The sequence below is a fragment of the Tympanuchus pallidicinctus genome, unplaced genomic scaffold (assembly GCF_026119805.1).
Source record: "Tympanuchus pallidicinctus isolate F22 unplaced genomic scaffold, pur_lepc_1.0 scaffold3, whole genome shotgun sequence".
Classification (NCBI taxonomy): Eukaryota; Metazoa; Chordata; class Aves; order Galliformes; family Phasianidae; genus Tympanuchus; species Tympanuchus pallidicinctus.
The window spans coordinates 53,103,081-53,117,747 of NW_026294747.1; the positions used below are offsets into that span (position 1 = coordinate 53,103,081).

The following is a 14,667-nucleotide window of genomic DNA, read 5'->3' on the forward strand; positions in this document are numbered from 1 at the left end:
GCAACCAGTCCACGGCAGGGTGTGGAACTGGATGGGCTTTTAAGTCTCCTCCAATCCAACCATTTTGTGAGTCTGACATTTCCTAGGACAAGCAACCCATGATGGCAGCAGTCACAGTGAGGGACTCTTGATGGTAGAGATGAAGACCACGCTAAGCCCTTCATTTCCTATCCTTCCACAGAAGGATGCAATTATCCCGGCAGGGTGAATGCTTGCCCAGTCCAATAAGAGGACCACACATTAGAGGAGGCAGAGCTCACTCTATGATGCCCCAAATTCCTGAGGAAAGAGAGGAGACTGAGGGATTCTCCTCACCACAACACTGAGTTTTATCCACTCCTAGTAAACACCTGAGCTGCAATATGCACCTATCTTCTAATTCCTAACAGCACCATAAAAACTCAAGACACACATCTACATGCCACCCAGACAAAGCAAACTAATCAACCAGTCCCTGAATTGTTACAAGTTAATCAGCCTATTTCTTCAAAGAACCACGAGACAGTCTTGCCTGTATTTTCTAAGCATGTTAACAAAGATCTTGAAAGCCATGCGAATGGGAGTGCCCCCTTCTACAATGCTATACCAAACCTACACCTAAGATCCCAGGCAGAGTAACTGAATCCTGGTGGCTTAACAAAGAAACTAGGATTCGGTTACTCTGCCTGGGATCTTACTACTGCCCCAGTAATTATTAACGGCATGTTGTTGCACTGTGATACCCATGTGCATGAAGTGACACAAACACAAAGTGTTTAATTAAAAGCTTTAACAGAGCGAAGCTGCCTTCAGGTGGAATATAGACAACCTGCACAACGAAGAGGGCTGTAGATGTGCAGCGTGGTTAAGTCCCAATATTGCTGAAACCAACTTTCAAATTGGAGTCACTGTCCCTGGAGGTGTTCAAAGAAACATGTAGATGTGGCACTGCGGGATGTGGTTTAGTGAGCATGGTGGTGGTGGGTTGGTGATCTCTTCCAACTTCAATGATTCTGTGATTCTACTCTGAGAAGTGACTTGTGTGTCCATTTAACTAATCTTTTCAGTATATTCTCTTGGTAAAAATTTTCATTTAGAAACACCTGACGCACACTTACTACTGTGAGGAGACCATATTTATTACCATTAGCAGTGTATTTAAGTGACATGCAGCATTTGGCTCACTCCAGCACTAACCTGAACTGTGTTTAAGCTGCACTCATTTCAAATTGGGTTGAAGCCAAAGCTTTTGGAGACCAAACTTGCTTCTTTTCTGATCCCTCAGCCAGCAGGAACAATGAATTATTTAACAATAAAAATCAGAGCAGACTGCTCAGACATATAACTCCAGATCACCACAAGTCATCACCACCACCTCCTCTGGCAGCCCAGAATCACAGGGAAAGAGAGGCACTCCAGCTATTATGCCTTTCTCTGAGGAACAGCTCTGATTCAAGGACAGAAGCTGGCACCACCTAAGCTACACGATATCCCTACTCCTCCCCAAGTTCCCTAACCAACACAAACCCTGTGATCCACCAATGGTACCACTGCTCCATGCAAGTACAGGCAGGGCTGGCACCTGTCAGATGACAGAAAGCTGAACAGAACAATGCACCTTCGCCCACATGAAAAAAGATCACAGTTTATATCCAAATGGAATTTAATACAAGTACACCATCTTACCAAGTCCAGGAAATGCAGCCTAATATTGAACACTCCTCAGGTCTTTTGTGCTCAAGGTATTATTCCTCAATCAAAACATTCCTTAAGTGTCACAGGGATAAGGAATTAACTGCTAGATGTGCTTACCAAGATTAAATATTGCAAACCACCAAGGAACCTGATAAACACAAGGCATATCGGGAGTTTTGAAAGCAGTACAGCCCAGAGCACGTAGCTCTACAGGATGGGACCACTAAGGCTGAGATATGAACTGGTGAGAAATAAAGGAACTTCAGCCAGGTCTAACCTGGCGCACAAAACAAGCAGAAAATGGCAAGCAGTGCAAGATATTCCAGTTGTTCCAGACCAAGACAGATGAGTTTAGCAGGGTTTATTAGCTTGGTCTTGCTGCAACACCAGTGAGAGGGAAAAGCAGCCACAAGACAGCAGTGCACAGCAGGAACTACAAGGAACACAGAATCACAGAATGGCCAGGGTTGGAAGGGACCTCAAGGATCATGAATCTCCCTGCCAACAGGCAGGGCCACCAACCTCCCCATTTAATACCAGCCCAGGCTGCCCATGGCCCCAGCCAACCTGGCCTTGAACACCTCCAGGGATGGATGGGGCATCCACAGCCTCTCTGGGCAGCTGTTCCAGCACCTCACCACTCTCTCTGTAAAGAATTTCCCCCTGACACCCAACCTAAATCTTCCCTCCCTCAACTTAAAAAAATTTCCCTTTGTCCTGCTGCTATCTACCCTTTCAAAGAGTTGATTCCCCTCCTGTTTGTAGGCTCCCTTTAGGTACTGAAAGGCTGCTATTAGGTCACCTTGCAGCCTTTTTTTCACCAGGTTGAACAAGCCCAGAGAATAGCATCCAGCAGAGCACAAATGCTTCCTACTCTGCAAAGCAAACCTCTGCTAATAGAAGGTAGAAAATGATGATCAGCACCAAAGCCTCAGTAGCTGAACCAAAAGGCAGTACACCTGTCTTCAGGCTACAATCAGCGTAACAATGCTTGAACTCCACCTCTGGTGTTAGTCAGGCTTGTGAGGAGGGTCAGATACAGCACCACAAGCAACTGTTTCACTCCCTGCTGTCCTCTTAGTTCCATCTACTCACATTCACGGGAGGAGAACTCCAAAAGCCACGTCCACATCATGTCGGTCTGGGCCTTGTCCAGGGTCACCTCCCCTTTGGGGCACAGTTTTGAAAGACAGTGTGGAACAGCAGACACAGGTGAGCATCACTGTATGACAAAAGGAAGAGAGAAATTATTCTCCCCACTAAGTCCAATCCTTATGAAGAGCTCACAGAATCATAGAATGGCCAGGGTTGGAAGGGACCTCAAGGATCACGAATCTCCAACTCTCCTGCCACATACAAGGCCACCAACCTCCCTATTTAATACCAGACCAGGCCGCCCAGGGCCCCATCCAACCTGGCCTTGAACACCTGCAGGGACGGGGCATCCACAGCCTCTCTGGAACAGCCAGCACCTCACCACTCTCTCTGTAAAGAATTTCCCGCTGGCATCCAACCTAAATCTCCCCTCCAAGCTTGGGATTTTGTTATTGCAAGCTTATGAACCGTGGCATGCCATCCTGATGTCTTTCAAGGCTACCAGGTCTATCTGTCCTCCAAACAAGCTGGGGAAAGACACAGAGAGATCCCCGGGCGCTCGGTAACAGCGCGGAGCCGGGCTGTAAGCGGGGGGGCTGCGCAATGAGGTGTGAGCAGCAGCGCCAGCCCTCCCGCAGCCGGGGCTCTACTGCAACCCAGGCTCACGCCGGGTGGGGACGGGAACGGAGGAATCGATCGTGGCGCGGCAGGCGATTACCTTCGCATCAGCGCGGTCAGAACCCCAGCAGCCCCGCCGTGCCTGGAAGCGCACGGACGCAGCCAAGCCTCCCGTAACCGCAAGGCCACCCGCTCTTTGTTCGTGCTTTTCAAAGCGCACGTCGTTAAGCGGTTTCTCTCCCCCCAAACCCGTATCCCCGCGCTCCTACCTGCCCGCCCCGCCCCGCGGTAGAGACCGCACCGACACCCCCCGCCTTCGGTGAAGTCCCCGGCCGCGGTCAGGGACCGACCGCTCCCCCCGCTCCGGGCGCCGCCGGCTTCCACTCACCGTCCGTCGCCACGGCCGCAGCGGCGCGGCCCGACTTCCCGATGGCGGCGGCCGGGGACTCGGAGCTCGGCCCGGGGAGGGGACGCGCTGACCGACCCGCACGGCACCTCCCCGCCGCCCGCCTCGCCGCGGGGGGAGCCCCCGGGCCGCGCGGAGGGGATCCCGGCCCCGCCGCCTTCTCTTCGCGCGGAGCCGTGAGGGCTGAAGGCGGCGCGGCTTTCCGCAGGAGCGGGGCTCCGTATCAGCCCGCACCCCATAACCGCTGCCCGCAGCCCCGGGGCGCGCAACGGAATTCGGACAAAGGCAGTTAGGGAGGATCGGCGGTTTCACCCCGTCTCTCCCAAAATGCTGCGCGACTTCCAACGCCTCGAGGTGCCCCGGGACCGCCCGACGTGCCTGAGGTGTGTGGAGAACGCGGCGGGCTGCGCCGCGCACAGCTGAGGGCTGCCTGACCGCAGGGAGCTTTTCCAACCTTAGTGCTCCAGTTCGTTTCTTCCCGTTGCTGTGACCTGGAAGGGTCTACATACACGTTACAGAGCTATGAAGCCTCTTACAACCACTCTCAAACCTTTCCCACTAATCTTGCATAGTCTATTTCTTTTTTTTACTTTTTTTTGGTTAGGATTCTTCTAGACGTGATGTTCACTCCCCACACGGCCCACAGTACCTTTTGCACTTACCTTGGCTTGCTTGGGCCTTGCTGATTTTTCCACTGCAGTGAAAATTACAGTGCAAAATGTCTTCCACGTAAGTGTCTTCTAAACAGGTGGCACCTGAACATTTCATAGTACTGCCCCCTTGCCCTTGCAAACATGGCCTCCACACGTTCAAATGCCCACGCAGAGGATCCTTTAGCTTTGCTATACAAATGGTGATTACTGTGCTATGAATACCATTCTTCAGTCAATTACATTTTTGGCTTCTTAATAAAGCGCTTCCTTGTTGTCCATAAATGAGGGTTTGAGTGCAATACTGGTGCTTAATTATTAACTTTTCCAGTGTCCAATTTTTGTCACTTGGGCCTGCTCCTCCTTACCAACTAATGCATTTAATACCTGCCGTTTTTATATTCCAACCCTTTATCTTTTCACTTCAGAGTTCCTTCATCTAGGTAAAGGCACTTTCATTCCTTTGGGCTCTGAAATACCTACCACAGTAACTCACTCAGTTCAGACCCCTTTTATGCCAAAAAAAAAAAATCTTTTGTATCCCTACTTATTCTTGTAGAAAAGGACACCTCAAACTCTTTGGCCTTTCTTGACAGGTTGTGGGTTTTTTTTTTTTTTTGCAGCTGTGTTTAACTGCAGAAAATACCAAAGAGAATAATTACCCACTTTGTTTTTTTTTGTTTTTATTATCAATGGTCATAAGAGAGTATTTAAGCCTTACAGGGCTGAATGATGACACAAATGCTAGAGGATGTTACTGTTTACAGAAAATACTCCAGCATGATTCTCAGTCTTTTTGCTTTTCCTGCAATACTGTTGCCTAGCAATTGTTTCCCCACTCTGTACCTTTTCCTAGTGCTAAGCTTCATGTTTACTTCCATTCCTACTTCTTTCCACATCACTGCTCCAATTGATAAAGATCATTTTGAATTCTAGTTCTGCCTTTGTACAGCTTGGTGTCACCTACAAAAAAAAATAAACAATAAACATGCACTGTATTTCCTCATTCAAATATACAACAAAGCCAGATCTGCAGGAGACTGAATACAATAAAAGGCTTATCACCAAGTTCATTTCCCACACCTGTATAAATTTATCAATTTACATTGATAAATATTGCTGAATTTGCGTGCTATAAAATGTAGCAAGTAAACAGTGAGAAATAATTTATTGTACAAACACAGGCAAGTATTTTGTGAGCTGTTCTTTCAAGAGTGTCTGCTAAAAAGTCATTGCAAGTCAAGGTGAGTTCCAAGAGATTATTGCATTATAGAAACTAAATACAAGAAGGAACCATCTTCTCCCTCTTCTCATCTCACACAGTGCAGAGCAACTTCTTCTCTCACAGGAATCATCAGCCAGGTGAATGAAGGCACCAGGTGCAGTACCATGAGACTGCTGAGGTACAGCATTCAGAGCCAGTACTCCTGTGTCAGCTGTAGCTCTGGTGCCAGCCAGTTCCTGTTGTACATCCAGTGGAATCCAAACAAGCACTCTGTGTTACATCTGACATTTACATTTTGTCATCACAATTCACGTTAGTGTTCTCCAAGTGGATCCTAACGTCTTCTCCTCTTGGAGACAGGTACTTCTGAAAGGAAATAAAGAGATTTTTCTGACAAACTTTGCAATCTATCTTCCCTCCTGGGAATAATTAAACTAGAATTAATTCTGCCCAGAAGAAGGAAATGAATTAGATGAGCTCCTGAGATTCCCTCAGGAATCCCTCTCTGCATGACTTTAAATATGAAAAAAAAAAATATTTCCAGATTCTATGGCATATTATCATTCAAAATATTAAATGAAATCCCATTGATTAACAAAGTACTGTCCTTTCCAACTTATTCAACTTCGAGAGCTTTCTGTTCCTCATAAACATCTTTAATATGGAACACTTAGTAACAAAGTTACACCTAAGTTTACTTATGGGTATTTTTTAATGCTTCAAATACTGGTAAAACTATTCAAAGAACTGAGGAACTGACTTAGAGACAAAACATCATGACAACTTGGAGGAGGAACAAACAACATCATGTACAATATAAAATACACCATCATGCCTTCAACCTGTCTAAAAGTTGAATGAATTCAAATTGTCTGCAGCGAAGTATGATGATCAGAGGCCGTACTACTTTGCTGTGGATGTATTTTGTTATTATTCTCTCTTGTATGAAAATAATCTTTTGTTACATACAGTTTTTGATAGTAAGTTAACTCCAAAACATGTATTCCTCACATTCATCTATGCTGCCAGGCCTTTACAGAAGTTGCACTTATCCTCTTGTTTCCCTTTCAATAAATTAAATCCCATTCTTTCAGGCTAACAGCAAGGATCTCTGGTCGAGCTCTTCAGTCTGCCTTCCTCTTTGTAAGCAGGATCTATCAGACTATCAATGAACTGCCAATGGAAATAATTTTATGTACAATGAACATGACTCCCAGGATTTTGCCATCATGTTTGCTTGCAACAAACTATCAGAGCAAAGCTTCGGTTTTGATGTAACAATTTACAGGATGAAAACTAACCTAGCTTTTGCAAGAAAGCAAAGCAATTCAAGGCACCAATTTTAGTTTAAAAAAAAAAAATACAGCATAGTACAGAGCAATTAACAAAACAAGCCTACAGACTCTTAGAATTTCAATCATGATACCTTCTGTATCTGAGCTGTCTTCTTCTGTGATTACAGGCATCCCAATATGGCGAGTAACAGTTTCCTTTTCTGCTTGCATCCGACCTGCAGACAGATTTTTTAGGAGAAAAAGTCAGCTTTGGGTTTTTGTTTTTCTTTTTTTATTAATATTAGTTTCTTTTTCACTTCTGTATCTTAGCTTCAGTAGTTAGAAGACTGTTCTCTTGTATCTGTATTGACTTTGCAGGCAAAGGTTGTTTGGAGAAACACCTGTTTCCAGTATCTTCATAAGGCTCAGCAGAAAAATGCTCTGTAACAAGTAACTAACAGCATTGATCACCAGCTCAGTTCAGAGATTATTCAAAGCTCCTCTCCTTATTCCCTCTCCAATACTACACCTAATGTTCTGAAGTGAAGCAGAGCCAGCGTAGCCTAATGCCCAGCTCTGAAGTGGGCTGAATTTTCTCAGAAGCTAAGCAAGGCAGACTTTGGAATTTTGAAATCATTCTCTTCAAGGTGGTTTATTCAAAACTACTTCCCTGCTCACTTTTCATTAACCTTCAATAAACAGTAAGCCAAATGAAAGACTGAAATGGCTGAGCAACTTTTATCAGTTAGAAGTTGGACTCTGGAAAGCTGACTTCAGAGAACAAAAGCCATTTCCCACGCCTTCAGAACTGGCAGATGGAGATGAAAGGACTGTCTTTCAAGTCCAAAGGAAAAAGGAAAAAATAAAAGATGCACAAGCAGGGATGTGCAAATACTTGGAATGTAAGCAAGTGCAAAAAACTGTTACCAAACCAGTTTCTTGAGACCCGTAAATGAATCATCCACAACCTCTCTGTGCAACCTGTTCCATTGTCTCACCACCATTACAGTAAAGAATTTCTTCCTAAATGGCAATGGAAAAAAACCTCTGATTTCCAGAGAACCTCTTTTCTCTGCTGGCTGTGGTCTCCTACTGCTTTTTTTACTTCGTTTTGGAGATTTCCCATAATCCAGTCCTGATTCAGAAGATTCTAGTACTACTTGGCGATGTCTTCTGGATTTGGAGGCCTAGAAGGTAAAGATTGGTAAGAACTATGAAAAAAAGAAGTTAACCTGCTATAGCTGTGTGTTACTGTATGTCATTTAATGCTTCATTCAGAAGTCTGAACTGCTGTACACCCCAGAGTTCTGTTTCATTTCATAATGAATTCTCCAATAAATAATCTAAATAAACAAAGAATGATGCAATGTTTATCATGGCTCTGCCATAAGAAGGAGAATTCAATCATATTTTTTGAGTAGTACTTAGAGAAACAATTCCAAAAATTTCCTATTGGCTTTAAACCCCCAAGTTCCATTCTCACAAGAATCTTCACAGCTTCAAACATCTGAGCCTCAAGGAACCATTGAACACAAGTACTTCTTAATTCCATTTACTTAAAATTCCATCTATTAAAAACAGAGCACTGACATGAAAAGATACCTTGTAAATGAAAACCCCCAGGCACAGACCACACTGGCATTGCTTCATTAATCTAACAAGAATAACAAGAACCTCACGTTTCCCCTATGTGTTAGATATGGAAACCAGAACATTCAAAAGCTGAATTACAGAGTGCAATTTTAACTGCTTCCTTTTTGATCAATTGTTCACACTGTTAGTACTTTAAATTATCATTTAAAATAACTACATCTCTACCATCAAATTTTACACCTACCTCAACAACTGCAGAATAAGACTTGTGCTTGATTCTAGCCAAAGCATCTGCTCTTTCAGAACCCTGCAGAGAAACAAAAGGATTACTCAGGAAAAGATTGCATTTTCTATTACAGTAACATTAAAACGAACTCTTAAATCAGATTTCACAGTATTTCATTATTGCTGTAATTCCATAATAAATGGTGACAAATTGTTTCTTAAATAAAGTTCAAGTTCCATTAAGAATGCAAAGCTGAATTTGGTTGCCTTCAGGTTCCTGCCACAGCTCAGGAACAGAAAATAAAATTTGAAAGTTCACTTCTTAGTCAAATTCACAGTTGAAACTAGCAGGCAAGTACAATACAAGAGAATTTTACAGCATTAAAAATAGTTACTGCATTTAGGTGAAACTCTGGGAGGGATCATGAAGGTGTTTGGCCAAGAAAACACAATTCTTTCCCTTCCTTATCTGAAAGGGGCCGTATCTTTTTTACTTCTAGCATCCCAGTACTATCACAGCAGTGTGCTCAGAGCTTAACAGCAAACAACACAACTTAAAATAAAAACCCCAACTCTACTAATTATTCCTGGAACTTACTTTGACTTTGTCAAGCCCTGGAATGACAGGAAAAACCCACCTCACCTATGATATTGAGTTAAGAAATTAGCAGATTCTGCCTGTGCAATGTAGCAAACAAGTTCATTTTTCTTACTTCTGATCTTAGCGAAGTTCCTTCTTCCACTCTGTTTGGCATTTCATCATCTTCTTTAGCTTTTAGTAACAATTTCTGAAGGACAATACAGAATGTTTTTTCAATGTCAGTCACTCACAGAGCAGTAACCACATGTGTCCATTTTCTTCACTAATCTGACATTACAGCCTTTCCTTGACCATAAACTGCTACAGAGGTATTTCGCACGGTCATTCTAATACCATCCACAAATCACACATTCCAGGGCAAACATTTCTGTTATCATGCAGCCAGTGTCACATACAAGTCACCATCCTTTCCCCCACACCACAACCCTGAGTTTGACTCGCTCCATTCTTCAGTGTTCCAGTTCTTAGACTGAGATCCCAGCTCTACACCAGTTCTTACACTCTCACATAACCTGTTAAATTGCCACAGCACAGTGGTTGGTATTACCTACCAATCTTTTTTGCTGCCATTCCTGATGTTCCAAAGCCATGTCTTTAAGAGAAACTACAAATTCCTCTTTTATCAAGCTCAGGGCCTTGTCTGGCTGGGATTTGTCAGCTGATATGGCACATTTCATTTTCTGATAGTGCTCATGAATATTCATCAGTTCCTAAAACAGGAAAAGAGACACTTTTCAGGAAAAAGATTACAGCATAAAGTGATATGAGTTCTCGCTGAAGAAAACCAAGATTATATAACCTAAGGACACCACTGAATTAGCAGAAGTTAGATTATTTGTATCAGTTTCATTTCAGAGAGCCTAGCAGTAATATTACCTAGCACTTCCCCATCAGCACACCGAGTAAGCAAAAGAAGAAAGAGTATCTTTTGTTTAAACCAAGAAGGAAGGCTCAGTGATGCCAAGGATCAGACCTCAAGGAGGTCTCCTTTCTTCATCTCTTCAGAGGAATCACTTCACAGCCTTCTCATGCCAACATTTCAGATAACTGGACTTTTTTAAGCAAGGATTTACTGAGTTACAATGTACAATGCAAGCTATAACCTGCTTCAATCACTGTTCTGTTGTGGCTTTTTTTTTTTTTTTAAAAAAAAAAAAGAAATATTTTATATGTTTAAGAAAACCAAGTTTTAAAAGGAAAAACAGAGGTTAGAAAAGGCTATAACCTTTGGTGATTAAGGTCTTACTATCCATACCCAGCCTCCAGCTGCAATCTGCAGACACAACAAAACAAACCTGCTTTTCCCAACTCAACATTTTTCTTTTTTTTCTTCACCCTCCCCCACCCCTTGGGAAGGGAAATGGCCATTTTTCCCTTTACCATTTACATCTTATTGAGGCAAAGCCAGAAAAAACATAGGAATGTGTGGTACAGGTACCATATGGTAGCAACAGGTACAAAAATTCTTCCCAATTAAATACTGTGTTTCTGAATATTCAAAAAAACTGCTAAGACAGACTATCACCTTAGTCTGCATTCCATAAGAAATGCACAAAGGACCATCTTGGGCTAATTAGAGAATGTATAGCTTTTCAATAACAGAAGAAAAACACCAGAACAAACAGAAGCTTAATCACAGTTTAAAGTTACTGTACCTCCAATACATCATTCGTGATGAGGCTGCTTACTCTGTTACTTGGATCTTTAAATTCTTCTTTGCATTCATTTTCTTGGATCTTCTTCTTAGTTCTGTAGTTTAGCTAAAGCAGGAGACAAGGCTTTGTAACGTGAAAGGTCAACTTAAACCACCCTACTCTTGAGAGTTTTAGCTGCATATCTAACAATCAAGAGATGCTGAAAGGCATAAAACTACCTCATGGACAACAGCATGCATCTTCGCAGCCAAGTGCTCAACCAGCACTTTAAAAAAATCATTCCAGCCCTCTAACTCAGGAGCTCAACATTTCCACAAGTTACACGACATCTCAAATTGTAACAAGATTAGATACTGAAAAAAAAAGTCAGGTGAGAAATGTGCTGCATTCAAACGTCCTCTAAGCTTTATGTTGTGTGCCCAGTTACATAAAGCAAGGCACAGTGCACAGCGTCAAGCACACGAGTGCTGTTGGACTGCCAGCCATTGAAAGCTGAAGATATTTTATTAAAAATGGTAGGTTGTTAACAAAATAACTCACTAGCTTTGGCATTGCTGTGAAATGGAATGCTCTGGCACGACGCAGTGTCCTAAAGATGTATGCTGCATCATAATGCTGGGAATCTATCAGATCCTGTTGAAAGCTCTGGACTTCAGGCCAGTCCTTGAGGGCAATCCTGATCTGCAACAAATCAGTTGTGTACTGTTACAATGCCCTGCTCAAGAAAGTCTTCCTCATTTCTTGCTTTCCATCCTCCCACCTGCTCAGCCCACTTCACTTTCATTCTACTTAAGGCACCTTCTTGGATGATTCCTGCGCTCACCAACATTTCCTGTATAGCAGTGGCTTTAAAATTGCCAGAATTCATCTCTGTAAAACGACTCCTCTATAAGATTGAGATGTAATGACATCACTGTAAAATACTTTGTTTCCTGTGTAAGGAATTTGGACTCAGTTGTGCACACAACATACACAACTGTTTCTGCACAAACCACTTGCACTGATTTTCTAATTCATTTCTATACCAATCTCTTCTCCTAGAGGCAGTAAGAAGGCACATATTGCTCAGACTTTCCACCTATTTACGAATTCTACTTCTAGTTAACAGGAACTGGAAATAATTTAACCAGTCTCCACTTTGTTGAAATTCTAATAAACAACCAAGGCTGTCGTGGAGTTCTCTCCACATTTGAGGAGAATATTCTAGCTTCCCACTGACTGTGGAGAAAAACCTTGGTGTCCTGGTGACAATAGGATGTTCCACGAGCCAACAGTGTGCCCTTGTGGCCAAGAAGGCCAACGGTGTCATAGGGTGCATTAAAAAGAGCGTGGCCAGCAGGTCAAGGGAGGTTATCCTTTCCCTTCTGCTCTGCTTTAGTGGAGCACTGTGTCCAGTTCTGGGCTCCCCATCATGAAAGACAGGGAACTTCTGGAGAGAGTACAGCCACCGGCCACAGAGATGAATGGGAGATAGAACATCTGTATGAGGAAAGACTGAGAGACCTGGGACTGTTCAGCCTGGAGAAGATTGAGAGGCAATTTCATCACTGTTCATAAATGTCTGAAGTGTGGGAGTCAAACAGATGGTTCTTTTCTCTCTCTTTTTTTTTTCTCAGGCTCTTTTCAATGGTGCCCAGAGACAAAACAAGTAGCAATGGACACAAACTGGAACACAGGAACTTCCATACAAACATAAGGAAGAACTTCTTTACTATAATGGTGACAAACAATCTCAGCAACCCTTTCCAACCTTAGTAATGCCATGACAACATCTCACGCCCCACACCTGCCAAGGAGGCTCAGTAAGTTACCTTTATTTTCGGCTGGCAGAGCTGCGTGTTGTAGAGCCCGTACAGAAGGTACAGAGCGCCGACTCGGATCTGGAAGGCATACGGCGGCAAGAAGTACTGCTGTGCCAGCTCCAACGTCTTCTTTGTGATCTTATTCCTCTCCAGAGCTCTCATTCTACCACTACAGCAAACAGAAAGCAATACGCTGCAGCAACCGACAGTAAAAGCACGGGTGTCACAGCATCCATAACGCAGCAGCGAGCTCTAGGAACTTTAAAGCGTTACTCTTGGTAACTCCACAGAGGGCTGTGCTCTATGTTCTCAAGCAGCACTGCGTGTAGTAAATTAGATCCGGAGTGAAAAAGGCAACAATCTACGTTATACTATTTAAGCCAACCCACAAGGGCCGGTCACTCACTGGAAGATGGTGTGGAAGCGGCGCTCCCGCCACAGCTCAGCAAAGCGCTCGAAGCGGACGGTGTCGGCTTCCTGGAAGGCACCGAGCAGCGCCTCGCAGTCCTCCTGCAGCCCAGGCACGACACTCATGGCTCGCGGCTCACAGCTCACCCCGCCGCCATTAACGCGCCCCGCGTCCCATCAGGGCGCCTGCGCAGCTCCCGGCCATGCGCGCTGCTCCGTGCACGGGTTCTCCGTGAGGGAGGGCGGCGGGGCTTGGCTGGGGTGCGCTGTGCCGGGCGCTCCCCGCATGCACTGCCACACGTAGGCGGGCGGGGAGCGGGGGGCCGCGGCTGCCGGGCTGCACGTAGAGTGGGTGGGCGCGGCTTCGGCGCGGAGCGGTGCGGGCTCCGGCGGCTCTCTGACCCCTCGCTCCCCGGCGCACGTAGGCGCGGGCGGCGGCCGAGGCGGCGGAGAGCGGCCGGAGCGCAGGTCTGTGAGGGAGAGCGGGAACGGCGGGGAGCGGGGCTGTGCGCACCGAGCTGCGAGCGAGCGGCGCGGCCGGGTGGTTGGTTGGTTTGTTTCTGAAAATACATTTAGTTCAAGTGCTGTTTAAAGACGTAGGGCTGCGACCCCGTTCATCCCGTGTGACCCCGGTGAGCTAATGGAACTGGATGCTGACGCTGTGGGGACAGCGGTTAGCGTTCCTCAGCCCACGCGTACGGACCCCGATGGGCGCAGGGACGGGAGGCAGGGGCCGGAGCCGTCGCTGCAGTTACGGCGGTTATCCCTTAGTGTAACAGCAGCGATGCGGCTCGCCAGGTGTGTTTTCCCAGTTTTGACGGTGGTTTCTCAGGGATGCAGTGTGAAGCAGCACCAGGCGGATCGGTGCTTCTGTAAGGCAGGCAGGGCTGCAGCACCGCGCTGTGAGAGAGGATGCAGCGGGACGAGGCTCGTGTGTGTGTGTGTGTGTGTGTGTGTGTGTGTGTGTGTGTGTGTGTGAGAGAGAGAGAGAGAGAGAGAGAGAGGAAAACAAACGGGATCTTCTTGCAAAATTCTCATTCTGTTGCTTTTACACTCAAATAGTGTTGTTTTTTTAGGCTAATTAATCCTCCACGTTTCTTGATGAACTGTTTTTGTTCAGTGCTCCTTCGTGTTATTTATTAGTATATTTCAGCTGTCCACTGACTGCTTTCCAAGGAACAGCGTGCTAGTTACCGTATCTTCTTCGTATAACTGCTAAACAAAGGGATACGAGTTCCCGCTTGTCCTGCCCTGTAAGATGCAAGTTAAGCTATTTATCCTGCGTAAACATAGCTATAAATAACAGGTTTCTCAAGTTGCATATGGCACAGGGTAACTCGTTTATTTTTGAGTATCGTATGTGTTCAGAATACTTTTTCAAATTGAGAACATGGAAATCTTGTTTTCATGAACGTACGTCACCTAGCTTTAATATGCTATT

The 14,667-nt window shown here is 44.9% G+C and overlaps 2 protein-coding genes across 6 annotated transcripts in view; both read right to left on the reverse strand.

Moving 5' to 3' along the window:
• The window catches only part of SYT16 (synaptotagmin 16), a 121,101-nt gene extending 116,154 nt beyond the window's left edge, over positions 1-4,947 (reverse strand). The window contains exons 1-2 of one of the 3 annotated variants that reach the window (XM_052696105.1): positions 4,456-4,947; positions 2,770-2,896 (exon numbers count right to left, since the gene is read on the reverse strand). The gene's annotated coding sequence lies outside the window, so the exon portion shown is untranslated. Of the gene's footprint in view, positions 1-2,769; positions 2,897-3,775; positions 3,904-4,455 lie in introns of those variants that run through there. The other 2 variants (XM_052696106.1, XM_052696108.1) reach the window with 2 other exon arrangements.
• Positions 4,948-5,592: 645 nt separating this feature from the next.
• Positions 5,593-13,508, reverse strand: SNAPC1 (small nuclear RNA activating complex polypeptide 1). 3 transcript variants are annotated; one of them, XM_052696117.1, is made up of 10 exons: positions 13,225-13,489; positions 12,828-12,987; positions 11,557-11,697; positions 11,017-11,121; positions 9,913-10,071; positions 9,474-9,548; positions 8,780-8,842; positions 7,988-8,129; positions 7,095-7,178; positions 5,593-6,034 (listed from the first exon to the last, which is right to left on the reverse strand). In XM_052696117.1, the coding sequence occupies exons 1-10, from the start codon at positions 13,350-13,352 to the stop codon at positions 6,003-6,005; spliced, it is 1,089 nt and encodes a 362-aa protein (XP_052552077.1). In that variant the 5' UTR covers positions 13,353-13,489; the 3' UTR covers positions 5,593-6,002. The 3 variants fall into 3 exon arrangements, with proteins under 3 accessions (XP_052552077.1, XP_052552078.1, XP_052552079.1); XM_052696118.1 differs by having other exon boundaries at positions 8,006-8,129; positions 13,225-13,475; XM_052696119.1 differs by lacking the exon at positions 11,557-11,697 and having other exon boundaries at positions 13,225-13,508.
• Between the last annotated feature and the right edge of the window lie 1,159 nt (positions 13,509-14,667).